General features: G+C 38.7%; 1 protein-coding gene across 4 annotated transcripts in view; it reads right to left on the reverse strand.

Annotated features, from left to right (window-relative positions):
* LOC131192048 (nuclear cap-binding protein subunit 1) overlaps positions 1 to 15,020 on the reverse strand; it is a 31,433-nt gene extending 16,413 nt beyond the window's left edge. Inside the window, exons 1-8 of one of the 4 annotated variants that reach the window (XM_058170819.1) lie at positions 14,763 to 15,020; positions 9,184 to 9,257; positions 7,289 to 7,389; positions 6,445 to 6,601; positions 5,366 to 5,473; positions 4,263 to 4,384; positions 2,488 to 2,557; positions 2,093 to 2,308 (exon numbers count right to left, since the gene is read on the reverse strand). In XM_058170819.1, coding sequence (XP_058026802.1) covers positions 2,093 to 2,308; positions 2,488 to 2,557; positions 4,263 to 4,384; positions 5,366 to 5,473; positions 6,445 to 6,601; positions 7,289 to 7,389; positions 9,184 to 9,257; positions 14,763 to 14,796 — 882 coding nt within the window. In that variant the 5' untranslated portion in view covers positions 14,797 to 15,020. Of the gene's footprint in view, positions 1 to 2,092; positions 2,309 to 2,487; positions 2,558 to 4,262; positions 4,385 to 5,086; positions 5,225 to 5,365; positions 5,474 to 6,444; positions 6,602 to 6,714; positions 7,040 to 7,288; positions 7,390 to 9,183; positions 9,258 to 14,762 lie in introns of those variants that run through there. The other 3 variants (XM_058170821.1, XM_058170820.1, XM_058170822.1) reach the window with 3 other exon arrangements.
* Positions 15,021 to 26,543: the final 11,523 nt, after the last annotated feature.

Consider the following 26,543-nt stretch of genomic DNA (forward strand, 5'->3'; position numbering starts at 1 on the left):
ATGATACCCAAATAGTTGCTGGAAATGCAAGACTCAAATAGGAACCTTTTATCACCTATGGTGGACTTGTAAAAAGTTAGACAATACTGAAGAGAAACAGTAACATAATTTTAAAAAATATGAAAATTAGTGTAAAATTTAGATGAGAAACTTTTTTGTTGGGATATATGGATAAAAAGTGGAAAAATCAGACGGTGTTATATTGTTTTATATCAGGGCTCTCCAAATTTGCGGACTTCAACTTCAGCATGACTGGCTGAGGAATTCTGGGAGCTGAAGTCCACAAGTCTTAAAGTTGCCAAGTTTTGAGACCTCTGTTTTATATGATAATAGCAGCACAACTTTTATAGGCTCAGCATTGGAAAGATCCTACAATACCCATAATAAGAGGAATGTTTAATATAGATAGCTAAGTTAACCGTGGCTAAGTTAATGGCCCTAATGAGAGAAAAATCACTGAAGAAATTCATCTATAATGGAAGCCTTTTGTGGACTTTTTACATGCAGAAAAAAACAAAAATTGACATATAAATTTGATACTTGTTAAAATTTAAAAAGGCATATTTTTATTTCACCTTTTCTTTTGGGGGGAAATGGACATTTTATTATAGTCTTAAAGTAAAAGTTGAAAGTAAGTGTTTTTTATATCCTTGAAAGAAGTCAGAAATCGTTCTTTGTATATTGTGTCTTTTTTTTTCTTTATACTTTTTCACACTTCTATCTCTATTCTCCTTTTATTCTTTATTGTTTCTTTTGTTTGTTACATGTTGTTTGATTGTATATGTTGTTTTTAATGTGCATGCTTTATTTTTTTTATTGAAAAAGTTTTACAAGATTTTTCCCCATACATCCCCCCTCCCCCCAACCCTAACCCCTCCCCTCCCTCCTCCGCCATCCCCCCCCCCCCCCCCGATTTCCCAGAGCAAATACAGGGTATCGTATCTAACAATCATAAACTAAAATATGCTAATTAACATAAACTCCCATCCCTCTTCTTGAACCTCAACTCCCCTTTTCCATAAAAAAAGAAAAAAAGGAAAATAGTAATAGTAATACAATTACCTTCTATTCATTTAAAAACTATTTAGTATTTTGTTATTTCAATCTCCATTATATCTATCTTTCAAACATCTTACTTAATAATAAACATCATCTTTCCTTATATGAATTTAACATTTACCTCATATTCTTCCCCATATTCCCCATACCATAACTTTCTAAACAATTTACACCCCATTTATCATACAATCCATAACTTTTTACTTTTTCTATTCAGAAATATCGCTTATAATTTACCCTATCCCATGAAAGGAAAGTCTTTTCATTTGAAAATATTACTTCTTTACTCCTTGCTGTTTACGTTTAGTAGTTACAATCATACTTTGATCCTTCCCTATGGCTTTCTGTGTTTCTTCTCCCAAATTTACAGCCCCAATTTTAAGTTGTATTTACTTTGCTTCCTTTTCCCCCTTTTTAAGCGTTCCCACCTCTCCTTTCATCTTAACTTCTAACAATGGAAAACTTCCAACCTTCAGTACTTTAGTATAAAAATCCCTTGCTTTAAAAACTGTATTAAGACAATATCTCCCTCCCTTATAGTTTACTGTTAATCCAGCTGGTACGTTCCATCTATACTGTATCTGGAGCTTTCTAAGCTGATCCACCAAAAAAGCATATTCTTTTCTATTTCTTAACATTTTAGGAGGAATTTCTTTCAGAACCAATACCAATAAAATTATTTGGTAAGAGAAGTCAGTGAGCTGAAAAGTACTTTTATAAGCACAAGGATACCTAGTATTTTCATTTAGAAGCACCGTTTTCCTGCTCTGATCAACAAAATGGGCAGAACCTCAAAAACCAGTGATACGTGGAGTAAAGTGAGCAATTAGAAAGACAAAGCAAACCCTGAACCACATCAACCCTGCTAAAGAATGTGAAGCAAATTCACAACTATTTTCAGGCCCAGGAACAAGCCAAACCAAAAGGTCAGAAGGCAAAGGGACATATGATGTGGATCCCACCAAAGACGAAAACATTTCATTTCCCAACAGACAACGCACTCCAAGGATGTTGCCCCAAAACACTGACTTACCTCAGGATCATCAGTGTAGTCAAACATCCGGAAGGTGACTCTCGGCATCGGGTAAACGGAATCCGCTGTGTGGGGTGGGGCTGTAAAAGGAGGCAGGTTGTGCTGCAGCGCTTCACAAAGCACGCTGTCAAACGCCAAGTATGGCCTCGAGACGTGCCTCTCTTGCCAGTGGTCCTTCTTCATTTTCTGAATCTGAGCCCAAAGGCAATCTAAGTACTGGAAGGCAACAGACATCCATCAGACATTTTCATATTCAGATTTCAAGGTCATTCCCAAACCCAGACTGATTTCCGTGCTATAGGAAATCACCCTACCCAAATGGCATTATGCATTTGCCCTAACATTTCTTCAGATGGATGTGAACACAGGAATTCAAAGCCCCTAATCATACTCACCTCTTCTTGGGGATGTGGTTTATCAGCAGACCAAACTTGTAGCATGGGCACATGAGTCTTCTGACGCCGTCTGCCAGAAAAGAACACAATCATTTTAAGGATTACTGATACTTGGTTTGCACTTCAAGTCAGAAAGACTCTGAAAAAAACAGATAGTACAACTCAATTGACAGGAAGCATTGGGAAAAGCATTTGGCTATAAAAGGGTGTATAAATACTCTTTGACCTACGCCAGTAATGCAGCCTACCCATCATGGTCCTAAGTTGTGACGGTTGTAATTTGAATCAGCTATGCGACTGATCTGATATTATGACTTCTTTTGTGGTGGACATTAAAAGTAGATGCTAGTTTTCAGCAAAACTGCGGTCATATGAGTATGGGACACTGCAAATGGCCATAAATGCGGACTAGTTGCCGGATGCCCAACATGCAGTCATATGACCGTGGGGGTGGGAATAGGAACTTTGGAACTGGGTTGTAAGTTCCTCCAGAGAGGCCCGTCATAACAATGAACAGTCGCTAAATGCTCAGTCCTATATCAAAGGCAATCTGTATGCACTGTCAATGACCTGGTTCCTAACTAATGTAGGTTTTTGGGAGAGTTGGGTTAGGGACCACATAGAAAGATGCTTGTAGAATCACAGAGCCCAAGACATACAAAAATTCTCATGTCAGCCCTGTGATCACTTCAGATCTCTTTTTAAGTATCAACACCTGCTTACTGCTTTCCAGGAATTCCCACACATTGGTTTTAGTTCTATCTTCAGGGTCAATGGAAAACAATTATATTTTCTGCAGAGAGCATGTGTTTTTCACAAAATTGGGAATTTTATCATTATTCTTCTTGAGCATCTTTCTCCATACTAAGAATAGAGAATCATTTTTAATATGCTGTTCAGGGTGAATAAAAATCGATAATTTAAAAAAAAAATCAGATTTTTTAAATTTAAATTGGATTTTTATTTAAATAAGATTTTTTTTATTTTTATCAAATTTATTTTAATAAAATGCTTTTGGAGTAAAAATCTATCTAAATATATTTTTCTATTTAAGATACATTTAGTTTATTCAGCATGAGATGGAGCTTAATTATTTAGCATGAGGCTGTATATTCTGCAATATTGGAACTGCCAGTGAGTCAACAGCGGGTCAGAGGAGGAGTCGCTGTGGGACAGAGATTACAGTTGCTCTTTAAAAATGATGATTTAAATTGAGTTGATTTAAATCAAGCCTTTTTACTAGTGATTTAAATTGTGATTTAAATCGCCTTGATTTAAATCAAATCAAACCCTGGTGCTTTTGTTTGAAAAAGAAACAAAACTAACTTGGTTTCCACTGAAAAGCCTGAAGTTATTTATTACCTCTAGATTTAAGTCAAGAAATAGGATTCCCTGCAAATTTATGAAGTCTACAAGTTCTGTGTTCATGCTCTATTAAGGCATAATGATGCAAAGTTACATTTTCTCTCATTTTCTTTTCTTATTATTATTATTATTATTTATTGGATTTCTAGACCGCCCTTCTCCCGAAGGACTCAGGGTGGTGTACAGCCAAGATAAAACACAAACCATGTACAATTAAAAATGAATTAAGAAACTTATTATACAATTGGCCGAAAAATTAAAATATTTAAAATCTAAAAACCCCAATTTAAAACATAAATAGAATTTAAAATTTAAAATCTAGACAGTTGAAGAGAAAAGCCTTAAGCCAGCCCCACGCAAATGAACAGGTGTGTTTTCAATTCGCGGCGAAAGGTCCGAAGGTTTCTTACTTCAGATAGGTTTCAACAGTGGACAAGATGTGCTCCATTTCAGTATCCTTTTTCTCATAGAGCTCCTTCCCCACCCAAGGTAAGGATGACAGAAACGCATACACGTACCAGTCACATCGCACCTGTTAATAAAAAATACAGACAAAACACAATCAGAAAATATTTCTAGTTCTTGCCATTAAAGGAAAATCAAGTCAAGACTTACAGGAAGCATGATTTATGATTCCACAACTCTAACTCTATGTTATGATGATTCAGGTACAAAGCTTCAAGGGCCCAGGTTCATATGTTTACAAGTCTCTGCACATCAATGGTTGATTTTGATAATTCTAAAACATCCCGCACAAAGGTGCACAGGAGAGTACACACTGAATCTACACAAAGTAATGAAAAAAAACCCCGCAAATTTTTCTTATGTCATGCTGATGCTTTAAAATTTACATAAGCATTTTCAAGGAGCTATTTCACATTGAATTTAAGATGTACACTTACTCTCCGGAGTAAATGAAATCAAGCCGGTCCAGGCAAACATCTGTCAGGCATCAACCCAATAGATATGATTAAAAGGTTTTCTACAAATCTAGATTTTAGAAACGTTTAAAGAGCTACATTGCAAATCTTTTGAACTGCAGACTTCAAATTGAGATAGGATACAATGTTAAGGACCCCGTTTGCCTGTCTAAATCATGGGCACGTACCATTTTTATTTTGTTGTACTTATGTTGCCCATGAAGGTCACAGAAGACTGTGACAACGGCACCAGAGGGCACATTACAGCTTACAGTTTAGGTTTGTGTTGCAATACAAGTTGAGGAGAGGCTTACCACATGTACAAATACATTACAAAAAATGTCTCAGTCATCCAGGTCATAGTTGCCCCAAAGGTGCTTTTTTTTTTCTTCCCCAAAAAGCAACTCATTTCTGACTGAAGAAGCTTCTTGGATGAGAAGCAAAATGTCTTCAAGGAAAAATAAAACCGAGTTGCCTTTTGAAGGAAAAAAAAGCAATTTTGAAAGGACACATTACAAAAAAGTAAAACAATCACAGTAACAAATTTCAGCAAATAATTTCTCTGTCTATGAAACAAATGTATTGTTGTTTACCTGAGGTACATCCTCCTCCTGTGTCACATTAACAAAATTTTCAAACATGGCTACCATTGAGGGTGCAGCTATTACGTGACAATTCACAAGATCAGAAAGAAAGCGCACCTGCAGAAAGAGAGCATTCAGCCATTTCAACATCATGTGCTTTCCCAAAGCATGGATCAGCAAGAGACCTCAGAAGGCCAGGCAAGATCCCTGCAGAAGCTTAGACTGTATCTGCTTCAGCATCTTTTACTGGTGTAACAGGAATCCCAGGACCAATATCCAACTGAATAGACACTTAAACCTGGTTTATTATCAAAATACCAGAAGTCTAGATCACAAAAACTGGCAAGGTTCGCATTACAGAGTGCTATGACAAAGTCAGAAGAAATAAGCCAGTGAAAAGGTTTGGATGGGTGTACAATATTATACAATCACACAAAATTACATTTTTTTATCTTTACAGCCCATAAGGTAAATGGTGAGCTCTTCAAATTCACTGAAAACCAATTCAGACCAATTTAAATAGGTTCTAATTGTTTAACGATGGTTTAAAGTTATGATGGCCTTGGAAAAATCAATGTTTCTCTTATCCTCACGCTGACCACTGTCATACCATCCACACGGTCATGTAAAATTTCAATTGGGGCACTTGACAACCAGCTCACATTTTTAACCAGCTGCAACATCTTGCAGTCATGTGATCGCAAATTGGAACCTTCCCAGCCAAATCTGGATTCAATTAACCACATAATTTGCTTAAAGAGCATGTGATTTGCTTAATAGCTATGGTAAAAATGACTATAAAGTCAGATTCAGCCATGTGATGATTCTCTTAATGTCTTAATCAAACATCACAGCAAATGATTCACTTGAAAATGTGATGAGTGAAATTCAAGTCTCAATTGTGGGTATGTCGAAGATAACCTGCAAAGTCTCTAAAACAGGGTTGTCAAACTGGGAGTCCGCAGGCCGGGTGCATCACGCACAGGCCATACCCACCCCAGCTCTGCAAAGGCAAAAAATGTCACGATACATCACGTGACATGATCAAGTTTGACATTCGTGAGAGCACCTTAATGAAAACAACTTACTAAATAGACAGCTTCATTGTACAGATTGGCTTTCAAACATTCTTTCAGTTGACGTATCATTGCTTCTACAAACTCTCCACCAAAATTGTAGTTTCTGGCATTCAGCAAGCCAACGAGAGTTGTGTAAATAGTCATCTTCTGTGGTAATAGACGTGCACTGATGTTTTTTTCATAAAAGAGAGAGAAAGTAGCATCAAACAATAACTCTGATCAAAACTGTGATCTCATTACTCCTATTTATAGTTAATTCAAGCTATTTGGGATGCATACCTTTTGAGAAGCAGCAGCATATCACATTAAAAATAAAGATACTGCTAGAGCCAATTCAGTTTTCATCCAATGTTAATACTGCAATTCCAACTGGGAAATCAAACTCAATTGTATGTAATTATTCATAGTCCTCCATTGTGTTGGTGTTGTCCCCCAATCCCAAATTTAATTTAGTTTCAGACTGAGAAGGCAATATGTTCCTTGCAAAGAGGTCATTAGTTGAAAGGAGATGTAATGAGCAACAAATCAGACAAAAATGTAATCCTTTCTTTAAACTCTCATGAAAATTCCAGAGTAAACTTGCAAATCGCGTCTCAATGTATTGCTGTAGAAAACAAGAGAATTATATTGCTGTTACTGAGCCTGACACTTCTGCTCCTCTCTGCTCCCCTTCCTAATTATCCCATATTGCTTCCAAGTTTCAAAAATTCTTTAAACAGGATAAAATATGCAGGCATACAATATATACAATAAATGCTTCGGAAAGGTGACCGGTTTCAAAAATAGTTATTTAAAAACCTTTGCTGTAAGTAATGTATTATCACCTAGATCCATAAATCTTTTGCATACATACACTGTGCAAAGGAGTTTCAGTATTTTGCTTTTGTAGTTTGGTAGATCTGCCTCCAAAACTCCAGCCAAGCCTTCTATTCTGCTTTCCAAAGAGAAAAGACTCTGAAATGGAATAACATATTTTTCAAAATCATTATTATTACATCAAATTTCCTTTCCCTCCATGGACTTCAGGGAGTATGGCAGTGATTCTGCCATGTCACCAGAAGGTTTTGGAATTCTCCTTCTCACATTTAAAGAGATGAAGGTTTTCTTAGCAAAAGGAATGCATCAAGTTCTTGGGAGACTTCTTTTAAAAAAAAAAAAAGAAGTAGAATCTCATTAAAATGTAATATTGGAAAGGCTCTGAACCTATGAAGTAGGTCTGCATGACGCCTGAGGATCAGCCCATCACACCTTAAGTTTGTGAAGCTATTGCCTCAGTTGGAGAAGCTTCTTTCAAGGAGAGTTAAAGAAAAGGAAGCATATCCCTTCAACTTGATATATTGCGCTTTAGCGAATATGCCATTTGACTAGTGAATAAATACAAATTTGCTCATGCCTAATATAGGCAAATTAGGTCCCCTCTGTTCTTATAGAAATTGGCTTCATGTTTAATATTTCTGAAGGCCGCTCCATAGAGGTGCTGGCTCTGAATGATGAGTAATAAAGATTCTTTTTAGTTGGTGTATGATAAGCTGATCAGCAAACTTTGATGAACTCAAGTTACCCTTATTCATGGTTAAAAATGATACAAGTGTAACTTGTTAAATTCCGTATGTTAAAATAAAATTCCTTTATCAAGGGAATGTAAAGATATTAATACAATTAGCACAGATTTTAACAACAGTGATGATAAATAATAGGTGCAGTGCCATGGAATTAAATACCTAATATTCATACAATTATAGCCTTATACATTATTTTTACATGTTTCAGAAACAGCAATTCCTCTGTGTAGCAAAAATGAAATTTCATAACTGTAATTTCATTTAAACGCTTTTAATTTGGTCTTGTAGTTTAATGTTATTTATTTAAGGAATGAGTTCATTGTGTTTCATGAAAATGATCTCACAGCAGTTTCAATAAATACAAAATTTTAATTGCACTAAATAAAATAGCATATTGGGATTTAATTTGCCTTGCTGATATTACATTTCATTTTTTGTCTAGTGGAAATGCATAGTATTTAGACACTATTTTCATTTTCTTACTCTCACTAGTAAATTCTAGGACAATGCTTGTCATATTCTGTTTCTTTTTCTTTTTATGGGCTATTTTAAGTCACTATTTTTTCCTCTACTGAAGCAAAACTGTATTTTTATTGAGATTTTACATGGATAAAGTGCATAATTAACAGAAATTCAGATATAGTGAGCACTGACAGGACTGCAGTCCAAGAAGGGCACAGAGTAATAAATATCTATATGGTTGAGAGTTTCTAATATAAAAATACTATAAAACTCTAATCAGTCCACCAGGAACAGCTGATCAACTTAGCAGGCACATACAGTGATAACTTGGTACTCAACTGCTTTGAAACTCATCAAATTTGGTACTCAACACATTTTGATGTGAAAATTTTATCCCAGTACTCTTTGTTTGTTTGGTACTCAATGACAAACTAGAACTTGTCAATGTCAGCTGCCTTGTGACTCACTAGATTACTCCTTATGGAAAAATTTTGTTTGGTACTCATCGTGCCTCCTGGAACCAATTAATGCTGAGTATTGAGGTATCACTATAATGTTTCTTACTATTAATTAGAAATTGAAATATCAAGTAGAGTGGAATTGACTGCTGAAACAGAACATCATCCATCCATCCATCCATCTATCCATCCATCCATCCAAAACTTCAATATTTGCATTATGCTCACACAAAGAAACCACAAAAATGTGTGCTAGTCTTTCATACCTTTTCTCCCACTTTGCATATTAGAGATTCCAATCGTTCCGCAATAGATACTTTCCTTTTCTTGTAGGGTTGTTCTATTTCAGTGAGACAAAACAGAAACACACTGTTTCAGGAGCAAAAATGAGGTGCCAATAAGGTATGAGATGCTGTCTCAATTATAGTACAGTAGTAAGATTCAAACAGGCTGCACTTATACATGTTTCCACAATTTATTCCAGTACAATGACATACTGTATTATATGATGGTACATTGCAATGATCCCATTGTTTACCTAGAAAAAAAGATTTTTTTTATTCACAGTTCAGTTCCACAGTTTTGTCCTTTTAAATTATTTTTATTTGAAATCTGACCAGAATAATTTGTTAATTAATAATAACAGAAATCTGTTTTTTCCTCTTTTTATCTTTTTTTTTTTACAATACTAGCTGAAAACAAGAACCACTTGTTCCTTTATTTTTTTTAACTGACTTATATGCTGCACCAGAATTCTTTCAACTGAAGAAGAGGTAAGAAATAAGCACAAGTCACATTATTATTATTATTTAAAATGCAATGGCAAAAGGTAGATGGGTGCCCACCATGATGCCCCCTTCTAATTCTATGTATTCTGTATTTTTGAAGGGGGAATCAAATCCCAGACTGGGAAAACAAAAAAACCACATTTTACAAAAGGAGTCATTCACAGGAAAGGATTCCCAAAAGCCCAAAAGGACTCCCAAGTCAAGCTAATTTTTTTAAAAATGTAAAACCAAAGTAAAAAGCTACATGTTTTGTACCAGCCATATAAACTAACACACTCCAAAGAAAAAAAGGATTCCGGAGAGGGAAAATTGGGGGAGTGGGGGGGAATTAAGCAAGCAAATACAAACTAAAAAACCATTCACATCTACTCATCATTTGTTTTAATGCTAGGAGAAAAGAAGCCCAAAGCCAATCAAACTAATATGAAAATGGAAGAATATCTAAACCTATATAACACATTTTAAAGTTCTCTGTTTACAAGAAAGCATCAGGGAATATGCAAACCTTCACATGACTTTTCAAGGTCCAGTAGCTAAGTAGGGCATGTACAATTTTAATCAATCTAGTCACTTGGAAATGAAAACATTAGCTGCCAAGATCTCTTAGTCTTCCACGCTATATGTAACGTCTGTGAAGCCCATGTAGATCACAAGAATTCTATCCACATTTCATCTACAGTCTAACAGTGAAAAAAAAATAGGTTTTTCTTCCATCCAATCATGTATGATTCTCAGAGATTACCTAGACTAATTCTTGAAGTTTTCTTGGCAAGATTTTTTTTTTCAGAATAGTTTGCCATTGTTTCCTTCTTAGGGCAGAGAGAAAGTGACTGTCCCAAGCTCACCCAGCTGATTTTACACCTAAGGCAGGACTACAGGTAGTCCTCGAGTTACGAATGTAATGGAGCCTGCCTATTGCCTGCCTATTACATTCGTAACCCAAGGATTTGTAGGAGTGAATCACATAACTTGACTGCGGTCACTCCCTTTCGCCCACGCATTTGCTAATTGAATGCGCTAGTCGTTAAGGGCACATGAGGTATCTCAGGGTGGAGAAGGCAATAGGGGCTTCAGACCACCCAAGGCCTCCTCCAACCCACGGAGATACCTCATCCTCCGTCCCCTCGGGTTCCCACAATTGCTCCCCACTAGTGTCCTGCCATGCAGGGTGATTTATCTTGTGAAGATCTGTCTTCTCTCCAGTCTCTTGCCCATGGTTTCTTTGTCTGCTTGCAGTCTCGGCACGAAGAGCGCTTGCAAGCCAACAAGATTTTGGGGCAGCGAAATCGCCTTGCTTCAAGCCTCCCACTGGCTTGTAAATGCTCTTCGCACTGAGACAAGAACAGTGTGAAAGGCGTTTGCAAGGCGATGGGAGGCTTGAAGCAAGGTGATTTCGCTGCCCCAAAGTCTTGTTGGCTTGCAAGTGCTCTTCAGCCAAATCTGGTACAGGCCTCAGTTCACAGAGAACAGAGGCTTAAATTACTGTAGCACAAGATCACGCGAGATCAGTAGCATGATATTTAGGCCTCTGTTTTCTGCAAATGCCCAGAAGCAGGCAAAGGAACCAACGGCTCGCTAGATTGTCACTAGGTAAGTGAGTCTCCACAGGCCCAATGGCTGTGGAGACCCAGCTGGGGGGAATAGGCAGGGCGAATGTCGCAGCACCTCTGCTGTCATTCATAAGTGTAAACAATGGCTGTGATGTTGCAATATTCATAACTTCAGGATTGGGTCTAAGTATTCGGGGGGGCTCTCAGTCATAACTTCGAATGGTCACTAAGTGAACTGTCGTAACTCAGGGATTACCTGTACTGTACAATTCATAGTCTTCCAGTTTCTAACCTGATGCCTTCATCACTATATTAAACTGGCTCTAATATTAATAGTTTAATATGTTGTTATAAAATATTAAGTTATTTTATGATTTAAAAAGAATAAGAGAAACACAATAGCTTTCTTACAGCCATATATAATCTTGTATAAATAAGGAATTACTGATTATAAATGCCCTACATTTGCAGAAATCTTGAGCAGCACAGCCCAGAAAATGATCTTGTCTTTACTAAGGCTAAAAAAGCATTTTGGGATATCTTCCCAGAAGGAAATTTTGCAGTAGGTTGGCTACTGGGAAAGCTCACTTATATTCAACTCTGCCCCCAAGCAAATGAAATTTGCCCAAGAAGGATTTAGCATTAACATTGTATTCGTTGTCACTATTCCTCCAAAAAGCGTATGATTTGCATTTATTAAACTGATTGTTAAAATCATTACAATAGGCTCAAGAATCTCTCAAATAGAATGTTCATCTCTTTGCAACAGAGCAAGCATTCACACTCAATAGACAAATCTCTCTGCTGTTATAAAAGGGAAACAACACTTTTATGCACAGATTTATAAACTTCTTACATTTCTGTCTCTTGATTGAAAAGAATGAATAGAGGAAAAAGCTTTTTGGCACAAGGGTTGTAGCTTAAATTTCTCAGAAAGCAACAAAGATATTTTCCCTTCATTTTGGCAACATCACCATAGGCTGAAAAACCTGCAATAATTTACTGTCTGGCTCTATGGTCAGAAGCTAGGTTTATTTATGAGTAATATGCCCAGGTTATATACTACATGATATATATTAGGCATTACCTCCCTACAAAAGGAGGTACCTTACTTTTGGCCAAATAAAGTTGAACTTAGTATTAATTTGTCCATGAGATGACCTGAAGGTATCTATATAAAAATCTGCTCTGTTTATAGAATCTGCTGCCTTTACATGGCTGGTTAAGTGGGAGAAGATTTGACCAAACTTGTGATTTTGCCAACCTTTTTTGCACTTATTTGCATGTACACAAGGGCCTTCCTGGATCTCAACCATAAAACTGAATGGGAAATCAAGCTCTTTCCCACAGCTCATTTGTTTTGAAAAATCAGCTATGCCACCCACCAGAGCTACCCAGAGAGAACTGAACAAAACAAAAAAGTTCTGCAATTCATTTCCATATCAGGTTGTATGTACGTGTGTGGGTGAAGGGAATGCTAACAATTGAACACAGGTAACACAAAGCACCAACACACAGTTGCAAAAAGGGCAAACAACAAATTATGGCTGTACTTACCTGGGAATGAATGTTAAATTTAGATATAATCCTAAAATGTGCTCAGAAATGGGAGTGTCTGTTCTACTCTTCATAACTAATGCCAGAAAATCAAGTGTATGTGAAATCATGGTCCAAGTGCCGGGAAGAACCCACTGTATGAAATATGGCCTTTGAATGCCATGATATGCTAAAGGTTATTCCTTTCTTTGATTCTCAAACCTAGAAAGAGTGTGATACTAATATTCTTATTGTTGCAACAGTGTACAACTGTGTAAAGGGGCACATCAGTTGGGAGAGAAATTTATATATAGTTGATCAGAAAATTGTGCAATAATTTTTTTATTTCTCTTAAGCAATTTTTCTCTCCGGTTCAATTTTTCCCAGAATATCCACATTATAAATCCCAGGCTCAAAAGTGTGTAATAATAACAACCAATCTAAACATCTGGCTGAGTGTGCGACCAACCATAATAACTGCCATACAACATCCCAGACTTAACAACTGTTGATAAGACAAAAAAAGTCTGGATAGTGGACATTACAATACCTGGAGAAACTGAGAAAACATATAAAAAATTAAGACCTGCAAATAGAAATAGAGTGAGTGTGGCAAAAGAAAACAGAGCTGGTACCAACAATAGGAACCTTGGATGCAATTTTAAAATATCTGAAGCACCACCTGAAAACCATCAATATTGACAAAGTCATTATCAGTCAACTACAAAAAGCAGTTTTACATGGAATAGCTTATATCCTGTGATGATACCTTTAATATTATTAAACAAACGGGTCCTTGGGAAGACTCAGTAAGAGGACAAAAATGGCAAAACCAGTCTAAGCACCTCTCTGATTATGTGACTAATCATAATTGTTTTTGTTCCTAATTTCATATGGAATGGATTCTCTACATTGGAACACTGACATCTATTTGCACATATAAACAAACATTCCAACTGAAACTGAAATGTTATAAGATAGAAGTTTCAGATCGCAAACGTAAAGAGGGCCTCTAAGCCATTCGAAGTCTTCCATATCCACTCAAGACGCTGCCACCTTGTTTTATTCTGGCATTCATCTCTGTTTCTGATGTTACTGGTGATGGTAATCTAGCTATTTTTTAAACTGTATAAAAATAGAACCCTGGGTGAAAATAATCTTCTCTTCAGTAGATATTCTTCAACTTACAACAGTTCTTTTAGTGACTGTTCGAAGTTACAGCAGCACTGCAAAAAGTGACTTATGACCATTTTTCACACTTACAACCTCTGCAGCATCCCCTATGGTCACGCGATCAAAATCCAGATGCTTGGCAACCGGCTCGTACTTGTGACGGCTGCAGTGTCCCAACGTCACGCGATCCCTTTTTGCGATCTTCTGCCAGGCAAAGTCAAGGGGGAAGCCAGATTCACTTAACAACCGCGTTACTAATTTAACAACCCACAGCGATTCGCTTAACGAACGTGGCAAGGGAAGTCGTAAAATGGGGGCAAGACTCATTTAACCCATGTCTCATTTAGCAACAGAAATTTCGGACTCAATTCTGGTCGTTCAGTAGAGGACTACATGGTAACGTAACCCACATATGAAGCCTAAACAGAACACAAGACGTTTTGCCCAGGGCAAAATCTTGCAGGCACTGAAAACTCCCGACTGAAGAGTGCTGGCATCTCTACTTCAGAGCTCAGACACAACGAGCAGAGCGGGGGTTTCCCCCACCCACCCACAGCGACTTGTCCGATCCAAACACAGGAGATCAAATGGCCCGACCGCCACTCCGGCTGCTTTCTGACTCTTTCAAACGGCTCGGACTGAGGCGATGGGGATGCCACCATGATTGACCGCGCTTTCTTCCCCAGAAGCGCCTCCGGGAGAGCGCCCAGGTGTTCCGGGGCAGCAACGGCGCGGACTCAAGGAGAAGAATCGGCCTCGCAAGCTTTTCACCCTCCGCTTCCCTCCCCTCCCGCTCACCGTCATTCTCGTCCCTGTGCCGCCTGCGCGACATGGCTCGATTCTCCCTCCGGCTCGGCGGACGACCTTAGGGCGCTCTGACGGGGGGGTCGGACGGACGGACGGAAAGGATGAGAGCAGCAACCGACACTCGGCAGCGTTCGCCGGAAGTCGCCGTCGCCGCGCAAACGCCCCCACGAGAAAGACAGCGAGCGAGCCACTGAGCGCGGACCTCCACTTCTCTCCGCCCTTGCTTGCTTCCGGCCCGCCGGCAGGTTCTTCCGGTGGCGTCTAGCGGGGGAACCAGCGAGGAGTTCTAGAATGGGACGAAATACGAAGGAAGCTCTTCCGGGGCAGGTCAAGGCTAAGGGACGGTCTACCACTTAGGAGACTTCCTGAGAAACGCAAACAAACAAATGCCTATGGAGATTTCTCGGTCATGCGAGTCACGGTTGTCCCAAAGGTGCTTTTTCAAGCGGCAACTGGACTTTTCTTTATTTTTCCTTGAAAAGGTTTCGCTTCTCATCTTGGATGAGAACGTCTTCAAGGAAAAAAGAGAAAGTCTAGTTGCCTCTTGAAACAGCATCTTTGGAGCAAACGAACAAAACACCTCCGTCTTCTTTCCCTCCCGTAGTGTGGACTGTTAAAATACTACGGCATCTCCGGACCCCTCCATAAACAGACAACAAGTGGTCAAAATAGGCAGTGCCCTATCAAATCCTGTTCCTGTCAATAGCGGCGTCCCCCAAGGCAGCGTTCTTGAACCAACACTCTTCATATTATACATTAATGATCTCTGTGACCATATTATAAGCAATTGTGTTCTCTTTGCTGACGATGTTAAACTATTTAACACTACCAACAATATGGCTACCCTTCAAAAAGACCTTGACTTTGTGTCGGAATGGTCAAAAACTTGGCAACTCCAAATCTCAACCAGCAAATGCTCTGTCTTACACATTGGAAAAAAGAATCAGAACACTAAATACAAGCTCGATGGACATTACCTTGTAGATGACCCCCACCCCGTTAAAGACCTTGGAGTTTTCATATCAAATGATCTAAGTGCCAAAGCCCACTGCAACTACATCGCAAAAAAGGCTTTAAGAGTTGTAAATTTAAACTTGCGTAGCTTCTTCTCTGGAAACACTACATTACTAACCAGAGCATATAAAACATTTGCTAGACCAATTCTTAATACAGCTCGCCTGTCTGGAACCCATACCTGATTTCGGACATTAATACAATTGAGCGTGTCCAGAAATATTTTACAAGAAGAGTTCTCCACTCCTCTGATTACAACAAAATACCTTATGCCACCAGACTTAAAATTCTGGGTTTAGCAAATTTAGAACTCCGCCGCCTTTGACATGACCTGAGTTTAACTCATAGAATCATCTGTTACAACATCCTTCCTGTTGAAGACTACTTCAGCTTCAATCACAACAATACATGAGCACACAATAGATTTAAGCTTAATGTGAACCACTCCAATCTTGATTGCAACGATTTGTAAAAAGATTCATACTAGAACAAAACACATTTTGAAATTGAATTTCAAAATTTCTTTACAGTTGGAGATATTTTAATTAAATTTTGTTAAACTATATATTCCTTCAAAAAATTCTGTATATGTTAATTTCACCATGGATACTATATACTTCTTGAAAACTATGTCTGATTCCTTTTTTGAATGAATGGCTAATCAAGGTATGGGACTATGTTCAGTATTCAAAATAAACATATTTAAAAAGTAAATCTAATGTAGAATTCAATTCAAAAGTAATACATGATGTAATTTTATAAATAACTAAGGGTTTATTAGTTATTTGTAACATCCACAACATTTTAGATTGCACATTTACTTACTTGTATTTCAATTGTTGTATTTTAGTCTTTTATTCTTTCCATATAACTTCTCTGTTTTATGTTTTCTATTCTTTTCTAAAATGCTTAATTTAAGAAACCTTATTTTTAAAAATGATGTGGCAATATATAGAGGATAGTCTGGCACTTTGGGAGAAATGATTGCATCTCAGCTTTCAGTCGGTGCTTAAGGCCTTCTGGAGAAATAAAGATAGTGTTTAGAATAGCCTCCCATATCCTTCTGGAATACCAGAATGTTAAAGAAAAGGAAGATGTTAGAAACCAATGTTTCTAACTAGCCACTTGCATTGGCTTACCATGTAGCAAAATCTTTATCTACACAGATCCTTTGGTAGTCATATGAGAGTGGGAAATAAGCATTATGGAGAGAGAAAAATGAAATGAGAATTATTAACCTTCAATCGCGAACAATACACGAGCACACAAGAGATTTAAGCTTAATGTGAACCGCTCCAATCTTGATTGCAGAAAATATGACTTCAGAAACAGAGTTGTTAATGCCTGGAATGCACTGGAATCCTACAACATCTTGAGTCTCCAAAGACCTATGCAAGGGTCCTTTTTGTAGACTTTAGTTCAGCATTCAATACCATCATTCCAGACATTCTTCTAACTAAGCTAAACCAGCTACAGGTACCGGAACAGACTTGTAAGTGGATCACAAGCTTCCTAACAAACAGGAAGCAGCAGGTGAAGCTAAGCAAGATCACATCAAATACCTGTACAATTAGCACAGGGGCCCCCCAAGGCTGTGTGCTCTCCCACTTCTTCTCTCTGTATACCAATGACTGCATCTCCAATGATCCATCAGTTAAGCTACTGAAGTTCGCAGATGACACAACAGTGATTGGTCTCATTCGAGACAATGACGAATCCGCATATAGACGAGAGGTCGAACGACTAGCCTTGTGGTGCAACCAAAACAATCTGGAACTGAACACACTCAAAACCGTAGAAATGGTGGTAGACTTTAGGAAAACCCTTCCATACTTCCACCTCTCACAATACTTGACAACACAGTATCAACAGTAGAAACCTTCAAATTTCTGGGTTCTATCATATCGCAAGATCTCAAATGGACAGCTAACATCAAAAACATCATTAAAAAAGGACAACAAAGAATGTTCTTTCTGCGCCAACTCAGTAAGCTCAAACTGCCCAAGGAGCTGCTGATCCAATTCTACAGAGGAATTATTGAGTCTGTCATTTGCACCTCTATAACTGTCTGGTTCGGTTCTGCACCCCAACAAGAAAAACACAGACTTCAGAGGATAATTAGAACTGCAGAAAAAATAATTGCTACCAACCTGCCTTCCATTGAGGACCTGTATACTGCACGAATCAAGAAGAGGGCCGTGAAAATATTTGCAGATCCCTCGCATCCTGGACATAAACTGTTTCAACTCCTACCCTCAAAACGACGCTATAGAGCACTGCACACCAGAACAACTAGACACAAGAACAGTTTTTTCCCGAAGGCCATCACTCTGCTAAACAAATAATTCCCTCAACACTGTCAGACTATTTACTGAATCTGCACTACTATTAATCGTTTCATAGTTCCCATCACCAATCTCTTTCCACTTATGACTGTATGACTATAACTTGTTGCTGGCAATCCTTATGATTATATTGATATATTGATCATCAATTGTGTTGTAAATGTTGTACCTTGATGAACGTATCTTTTCTTTTATGTACACTGAGAGCATATGCACCAAGACAAATTCCTTGTGTGTCCAATCACACTTGGCCAATAAAATTCTATTCTATTCTATTCTACCAGACTCTGTGGTCTCTTCCCAAAATCCCCAAAGCTTTAACCAAAAACTATCTACTATTGACCTCACCCCATTCCTAAGAGGTCTGTAAGGGGCGTGCATAAGAGCACCAATGTGCCTACCGTTCCTGTCCTAATGTTCCCTTTGATTGTATACAATTTCATATAGTTATTACATACTTATGATTATATTTATGCTTATATATCGTATAGTTATTTCATGCTTATGCTTATATATACTGTTGTGACAAATAAATAAATAAATAAATGCATCTTTGTTGTGCTTCTTTAGGGGAAAAGAAAGAGAACTTCCCTGATAATGTAGGCTTCTGTTGTTTTAGTGGTTAAAAGAGAGGATGTGGGGATGGCTATACAAACTGAAACAAATTCAGAGTCAATCTCCAATATATCACTCTCATGTTCCTTATTATGGGGGCAATAATTAAATTCTGTAAGGTTGTTTCGTTAATTTTTCCATAGAGAATCTCGTGATCTTTATGACTCGATATACATTCCTAGAGTGAAAATCTGGTTTCGAGAAAGGGCAGTATATAAGTCTTAAATATATTCTTTGTAGTTAAAAATACAGAGACAGTTGTGGGCATGACTGGGATACTGAATTACAGGTTGCATTACTTCATATTTTTTTATCTTTTCCAAAAACCATTACAAAAAAAAAACAACCCCAAAATAGACAAAACATTTAAAATGTGCATTAAAAAGGATAAATGACAAAATAATATATATTTTAGCTTTCTGAATAAAATAATAATTTTTTTTGATCTTATGTGTTTTGAATATTGTAGGAAGTTAGCACCCACTGGTCTCCTAGAAAAATGAAATATTCTAGAAAATATTAAAAAGGCAGAATATACCTCCCTGAATGAGAAGTGAAGAAACATGTTTTTAGCCAGGAAGCAGATTCACTTAATATCCCCCAAGGCGCACACTCTCAATAGCCCACATCAGATGTCAGCACTTAAGAGATAAAGAGATAGCTGGTCTATTCATAAGCAAATGCCCTCACCCAAGATTGAACAAAGGTAAGATTAGCCCTCTACCCATCTAGCAGCAGAATTTACCACATGGCACCTGGGGAGATTGCATAACCCAACAAGGCTCAACCAAGCCTGGGACTCAAAAGACAACCTACAAAGTTACCCCTGCATGGCCCCATGGGAGTCTGACAACCAATCAGAATACAAGCTCAAAATCAAAGCCCAACAGAGGGTATAAAGTTCTCTCTCTCATGTGCCTTTTTGCCCAGGACCTCAAAACTATGTGTCCTGTCCACCATTAAGCCATCTTTTCAAGCAGTCTCCATGTTTCCAGTGTCTTTTCTCCTCACTTGGAACTGAACCCAGATGGACATTTCTTCCAACAATACGTTTTATCTCTTTTAACTATGTGTCAGTGGAGTGGAATGTCCGTGCTTTATTTATTTTATTTATTTATTTTGTCACAACAGTATATATAAGCATAAGCATGAAATAACTATACGATATATAAGCATATATATAATAACTATATGAAATTGGATACAATCAAAGGGAACATTAGGACAGGAACAGTAGGCACGTTGGTGCTCTTATGCACGCCCCTTACAGACCTCTTAGGAATGGGGTGAGGTCAATAGTTTTTGGTTAAAACTTTGGGGATTTTGGGAAGAGACCAGAGTCTGGTAGTGCATTCCAGGCATTAACAACTCTGTTACTGAAGTCATATTTTCTGCAATCAAGATTGGAGCGGTTCACATTAAGCTTAAATCTATTGTGTGCTCGTGTGTTGTTGCAATTGAAGCTGAAGTAGTCTTCGACAGGAAGGACATTATAGCAGATGATTTTATGAGTTAAACTCAGATCATGTCGAAGGCGGCAGAATTCTAAATTTTCTAAGCCCAGGATTTCAAGTCTGGTGGCATAAGGTATTTTGTTGTGATCAGAGGAGTGGAGAACTCTTCTTGTAAAATATTTCTGGACACGGTCAATTGTATTAATGTCCAGAATGAGGTATGGGTTCCAGACAAGCGAGCTGTATTCAAGAATTGGTCTAGCAAATGTTTTATATGCTCTGGTTAGTAGTGTAGTGTTTCTGGAGAAGAAGCTACGCAAGATTAAGTTTACAACTCTTAAAGCCTTTTTTGCGATGTAGTTGCAGTGGGCTTTGGCACTTAGATCATTTGATATGAAAACTCCAAGGTCTTTAACGGGGTGGGGGTCATCTACAAGGTAATGTCCATCGAGCTTGTATTTAGTGTTCTGATTCTTTTTTCCAATGTGTAAGACAGAGCATTTGCTGGTTGAGATTTGGAGTTGCCAAGTTTTTGACCATTCCGACACAAAGTCAAGGTCTTTTTGAAGGGTAGCTGTATTGTTGATAGTGTTGAATAGTTTAACATTGTCAGCAAAGAGAACACAATTATACAATCTATGCTTTAAATTTGTTGGATAAACACATGCTATTGTAGCTTATTTGGAAAATGGTGGTTTAGCATTAATAGGTCAAAATAAAGAACTTTATGGTTGCAATCATGAGCATGCTTCTTTGAAGAGTCATTTGATGCAAATGCTGGGATTACATGCCAACCCAAAAAATGCTGCCACCATAACATATTCCTCCATTTGTACGCTACAGTTTCTTTCACCTGCTATTTGAGTTTTCTGAGAATGGAATTTATACATTAAACTTGTCATAGTTATAAGCTCTATGCAATTTTTCCCATTCTCTGTTCAATCGTGTCCAATTCTCTCAGAGACCAGCTAAGCAAGTTCCACAGTTTCCTTGGCAAGGTTATTTAGAAGTCCTTTGCCATTGTGTAGGACTGAGAAATTAAAGCTTTCTGAACATTTTATTTGTCTCTCAACCACGAGTTCTTTTGTTTCTCTTTCTCCCCTATATATTTTGGGAATTTACCAGATTCATAGCCCTAATTATTTCTGCTACCTTTTCCATCTCCTTATTACAGCCATAGTATCTCTTTTAACTATGTGTCAGTGGAGTGGAATGTCCGTGCTTTATTTATTTTATTTATTTATTTTGTCACAACAGTATATATAAGCATAAGCATGAAATAACTATACGATATATAAGCATATATATAATAACTATATGAAATTGGATACAATCAAAGGGAACATTAGGACAGGAACAGTAGGCACGTTGGTGCTCTTATGCACGCCCCTTACAGACCTCTTAGGAATGGGGTGAGGTCAATAGTTTTTGGTTAAAACTTTGGGGATTTTGGGAAGAGACCAGAGTCTGGTAGTGCATTCCAGGCATTAACAACTCTGTTACTGAAGTCATATTTTCTGCAATCAAGATTGGAGCGGTTCACATTAAGCTTAAATCTATTGTGTGCTCGTGTGTTGTTGCAATTGAAGCTGAAGTAGTCTTCGACAGGAAGGACATTATAGCAGATGATTTTATGAGTTAAACTCAGATCATGTCGAAGGCGGCAGAATTCTAAATTTTCTAAGCCCAGGATTTCAAGTCTGGTGGCATAAGGTATTTTGTTGTGATCAGAGGAGTGGAGAACTCTTCTTGTAAAATATTTCTGGACACGGTCAATTGTATTAATGTCCAGAATGAGGTATGGGTTCCAGACAAGCGAGCTGTATTCAAGAATTGGTCTAGCAAATCTAGAGCTATATGCTCTGGTTAGTAGTGTAGTGTTTCTGGAGAAGAAGCTACGCAAGATTAAGTTTACAACTCTTAAAGCCTTTTTTGCGATGTAGTTGCAGTGGGCTTTGGCACTTAGATCATTTGATATGAAAACTCCAAGGTCTTTAACGGGGTGGGGGTCATCTACAAGGTAATGTCCATCGAGCTTGTATTTAGTGTTCTGATTCTTTTTTCCAATGTGTAAGACAGAGCATTTGCTGGTTGAGATTTGGAGTTGCCAAGTTTTTGACCATTCCGACACAAAGTCAAGGTCTTTTTGAAGGGTAGCTGTATTGTTGATAGTGTTGAATAGTTTAACATTGTCAGCAAAGAGAACACAATTATACAATCTATGCTTTAAATTTGTTGGATAAACACATGCTATTGTAGCTTATTTGGAAAATGGTGGTTTAGCATTAATAGGTCAAAATAAAGAACTTTATGGTTGCAATCATGAGCATGCTTCTTTGAAGAGTCATTTGATGCAAATGCTGGGATTACATGCCAACCCAAAAAATGCTGCCACCATAACATATTCCTCCATTTGTACGCTACAGTTTCTTTCACCTGCTATTTGAGTTTTCTGAGAATGGAATTTATACATTAAACTTGTCATAGTTATAAGCTCTATGCAATTTTTCCCATTCTCTGTTCAATCGTGTCCAATTCTCTCAGAGACCAGCTAAGCAAGTTCCCACAGTTTCCTTGGCAAGGTTATTTAGAAGTCCTTTGCCATTGTGTAGGACTGAGAAATTAAAGCTTTCTGAACATTTTATTTGTCTCTCAACCACCGAGTTCTTTTTGTTTCTCTTTCTCCCCCTATATATTTTGGGAATTTACCAGATTCATAGCCCTAATTATTTCTGCTACCTTTTCCATCTCCTTATTACAGCCATAGTATCTCTCTTTTAGGAGTTCAAAGGTAATTTTTTGTGTTACAGTGCAGGTAGCTTTGCAGATCATCCAAAAATCTGTTCATTTCTTGAAGAGTAGAAATTATTTTCTTTCCTTGAGGCCTTAAGGCCCAAATAAATAAATTGAATACGGACACACCATCTCCAATTATTTTATTCCTTGTTTAGTCAGTTGCTCAATGTGAGATTTGAACATTCTTTTTGATGAAGTAGCTTGGCTGATATTCTGATATAATACCATTTTATTTCCTTTCCAATTTGTTCCTTCCAGCAAATGTGCCTTTTGAATAATGTTGTCTTTCATGGGAGCCTGAAAAATGTTTTTCTGGTGTCTCTGAGTGTATCTTTAGTAGTAGTAGTAGTAGTAGTAGTAGTAATTATTATTATTATTATTGTTGTTGTTGTTGTTGTTGTTATTGTTATTATTTAATTTGTATACCGCCCTTCTCCCGAAGGACTCAGGGCGGTTTACAGCCAAGATAAAATACAATGGAAACACATACAATACTAAAAACAGACGTTAAAAAACTTATTAAATTTGGCCCAATTTTAAAATACAATCAAACCCTATAAAATTAATAAAAATTAAAACCCATAAAATCAACTACAAAATTAAAATTCAAGCCAGTCCTGCGAGACGGAATAGATAAGTCTTAAGTTCGCGGCGAAAGGTCTGAAGGTCTGGTAGTTGTCGAAGTCCAGGGGGAAGTTCGTTCCACAGGGTAGGAGCCCCCACAGAGAAGGCCCTTCCCCTGGGGACCGCCAGTCGACATTGCTTGGCTGACGGCACCCTAAGGAGTCCCTCTCTGTGAGAACGCACAGATCGATGGGAGGTACAAGATGGCAGTAGACGGTCCCGTAAGTATCCCGGTCCTAAGCCATGGAACGCTTTAAAGGTGGTAACCAATACCTTGAAGCGCACCCGGAAGACAACAGGCGGCCAATGCAGTCTGTGCAGGATGGGTGTTACATGGGAGCTCCGAACTGCTCCCTCTATCACTCGTGCAGCTGCATTCTGGACTAACTGGAGCCTCCGGGTGCTCTTCAAGGGGAGCCCCATATAGAGAGCATTGCAGTAATCCAAGCGAGAGGTAACAAGATCATGAGTGACCGTGCATAGGGCATCCTGGTCAAGGAAGGGGCGCAACTGGTGGATCAGGCGGACCTGATAAAAAGCTCTCCTGGAGACGGTCGTCAAGTGATCTTCAAAAGACAACTGCCCATCCAGGAGAACGTCCAAGTTGCGCACCCTTTCCATCGCCCCCAACAGTCAGCCGCGGCTGCAGCTGACTGTACCGGGGTGCCAGCATCCACAGCCACTCTGTCTTGGAGGGATTGAGCCTATTTCTCCCCATCCAGACCCGTACGGCTTCCAGACACCAGGACAGTACTTCGATAGCTTCGTTGGGGTGGCCTGGGGTGGAAAACATGCGTATCATCAGAGTACAGTTGGTACCTCACCCCAAAACCACTGATTATCTCACCCAGCGGCTTCCTATAGATGTTGAACAGGAGAGGCGAGAGAATCGACCCCTGCGGCACCCCACACGTGAGGCGCCTCGGGGTCGATCTCTGCCCCCCTGTCAACACTGTCTGTGACCGGTCAGAGAGATAGGAGGAGAACCACCGATAAACGGTGCCTCCCACTCCCAAACTCTCCAGCCGGTGCAGCAAGATACCATGGTCGATGGTATCGAAAGCCGCTGAGAGATCTAATAGGACCAGGGCAGAGGAATAACCTCTGTCCCTGGCCCTCCAGAGATCATCAACCAACGCGACCAAAGCCGTCTCCGTACTGTATCCGGGTCGAAAGCCGGACTGGAACGGGTCTAGATAGACAGTTTCATCCAGGTATCGGGGTAATTGATGTGCCACCACACTCTCTACAACCTTCGCCACAAAGCGAAGGTTGGAGACCGGACGATAATTTCCTAAAACAGCTGGGTCCAGGGAAGGCTTCTTGAGGAGGGGTCTCACCACCGCCTCTTTCAAGGCAGCAGGAAAGACCCCCTCCAACAAAGAAGCATTTATAATCCCCCGGAGCCAGCCTCGTGTCACCTCCTGCGTGGCCAGTACCAACCAGGAGGGGCACGGGTCCAGTAAACATGTGGTGGCATTCAACCTCCCCAACAACCTGTCCATGTCCTCAGGAGTCACAGGGTCAAAACTATTTGTCACTTAGATGAGACAGGCTGTATAGAAATGCGATGAATTAATACACAAATAAATATAATTTACCTTAGGTATTTTATTTAATAAATTTTATTTTATTTTATTAAATAAATTTTATTTTATTTTATTAAATTTTATTATTAAATTTTATTTAATAATCAATATAATTATTGATTATTTAATCCTCATTGCTGGAGGAGTGCTAAGGCTTGTGTATTAATACAAATACAAATGTACTATGAAGGATATTAAAAGAAGCATAATCCTGTATATTTCCAATCTTATCTACATCTACTGAGATATACTGTAGCTCTGTGGGAGACTTATTACTGGGCAGAAGGATTGTGTCTTATATTTTCTCTGCGCATATTAATATGATACCCCAATAGTTTCCTAATGTCCTAATACCCCAATGGTTTCCTAATGTCACACAAAAACCTTAGACCACAGCAAGCTAGATTAAACAAGAGGGGAAGGTAATGACTCCTAAACATTCAGCTCAACTCCTTGGACTACATGGACATGTTCATGGAGTTTTTCTGAAGAATATACTCAGATAATTCTGGATTTCTTTGTCCTGAGGGAACAGTTAGTGTTGTTAAATATATATAAATATCATCAGTATATTGGTGATATTCAGCTATACAGTATATCTCTGACCTGGGCCAACCAGATGATGCTGTGGAAATGCTTCCCCAGTGCCTGGAAGCTGTCTGAACCTGAATAGGAAGATTTGGCTTTTGTTCATTCTGACAAGACTGAGTGCTGTGGGTTTTAAAGTACCTGTATCTGGTGATCTGAGATCTTTAATTCTGGCCAGGGTGATACTTCCCTAGTCACAGCTGGTGTGCAATCTGGCATTCTCTGGATTTATTGGGTCTTGATCAAAGAACAAGTGCTCAAAGGCAGGAGGGCCTTTGTACATCATGTGCTCCAGTTGCACCCTTTCCTATATAGGGGCTCAATCACTCATGCCTTAGTCATCTCCCAACTGAACCATTTCAATGAATTCTACATGGGACTCCCTTGAATAGTTAGAAGCTACATTTAGTCCAAAAGGTAGCAGCAGCATGGCAGCAGCGGGCACACTTTGTACATCTGTGTAAAACCCATTATTGCATGGGTAGCACTGGCTCCAGGTAGGCGTCTGGCTAAGGGGGTGCAGGTTTGACCATCTTTCCAGAAATTGGGGGCAGCCACAGAAAAAGCCCCTTCCTAGTCTCCATAAAATGAGAAAATGTAAAAGACAGGACCTGAAGCAAGCCCTCTCTATGGGGGCGTGTGGGAGGTACAGATGCACTTGGTAGAAAATCATCCCGCAACGGATCCTGGCCCTGTGGAGACCTAAAGGGTGACAACAGGCACCATGAATTGTGTTCTGACTTAGGC

This window comes from Ahaetulla prasina, chromosome 2, assembly GCF_028640845.1.
Source record: "Ahaetulla prasina isolate Xishuangbanna chromosome 2, ASM2864084v1, whole genome shotgun sequence".
Classification (NCBI taxonomy): Eukaryota; Metazoa; Chordata; class Lepidosauria; order Squamata; family Colubridae; genus Ahaetulla; species Ahaetulla prasina.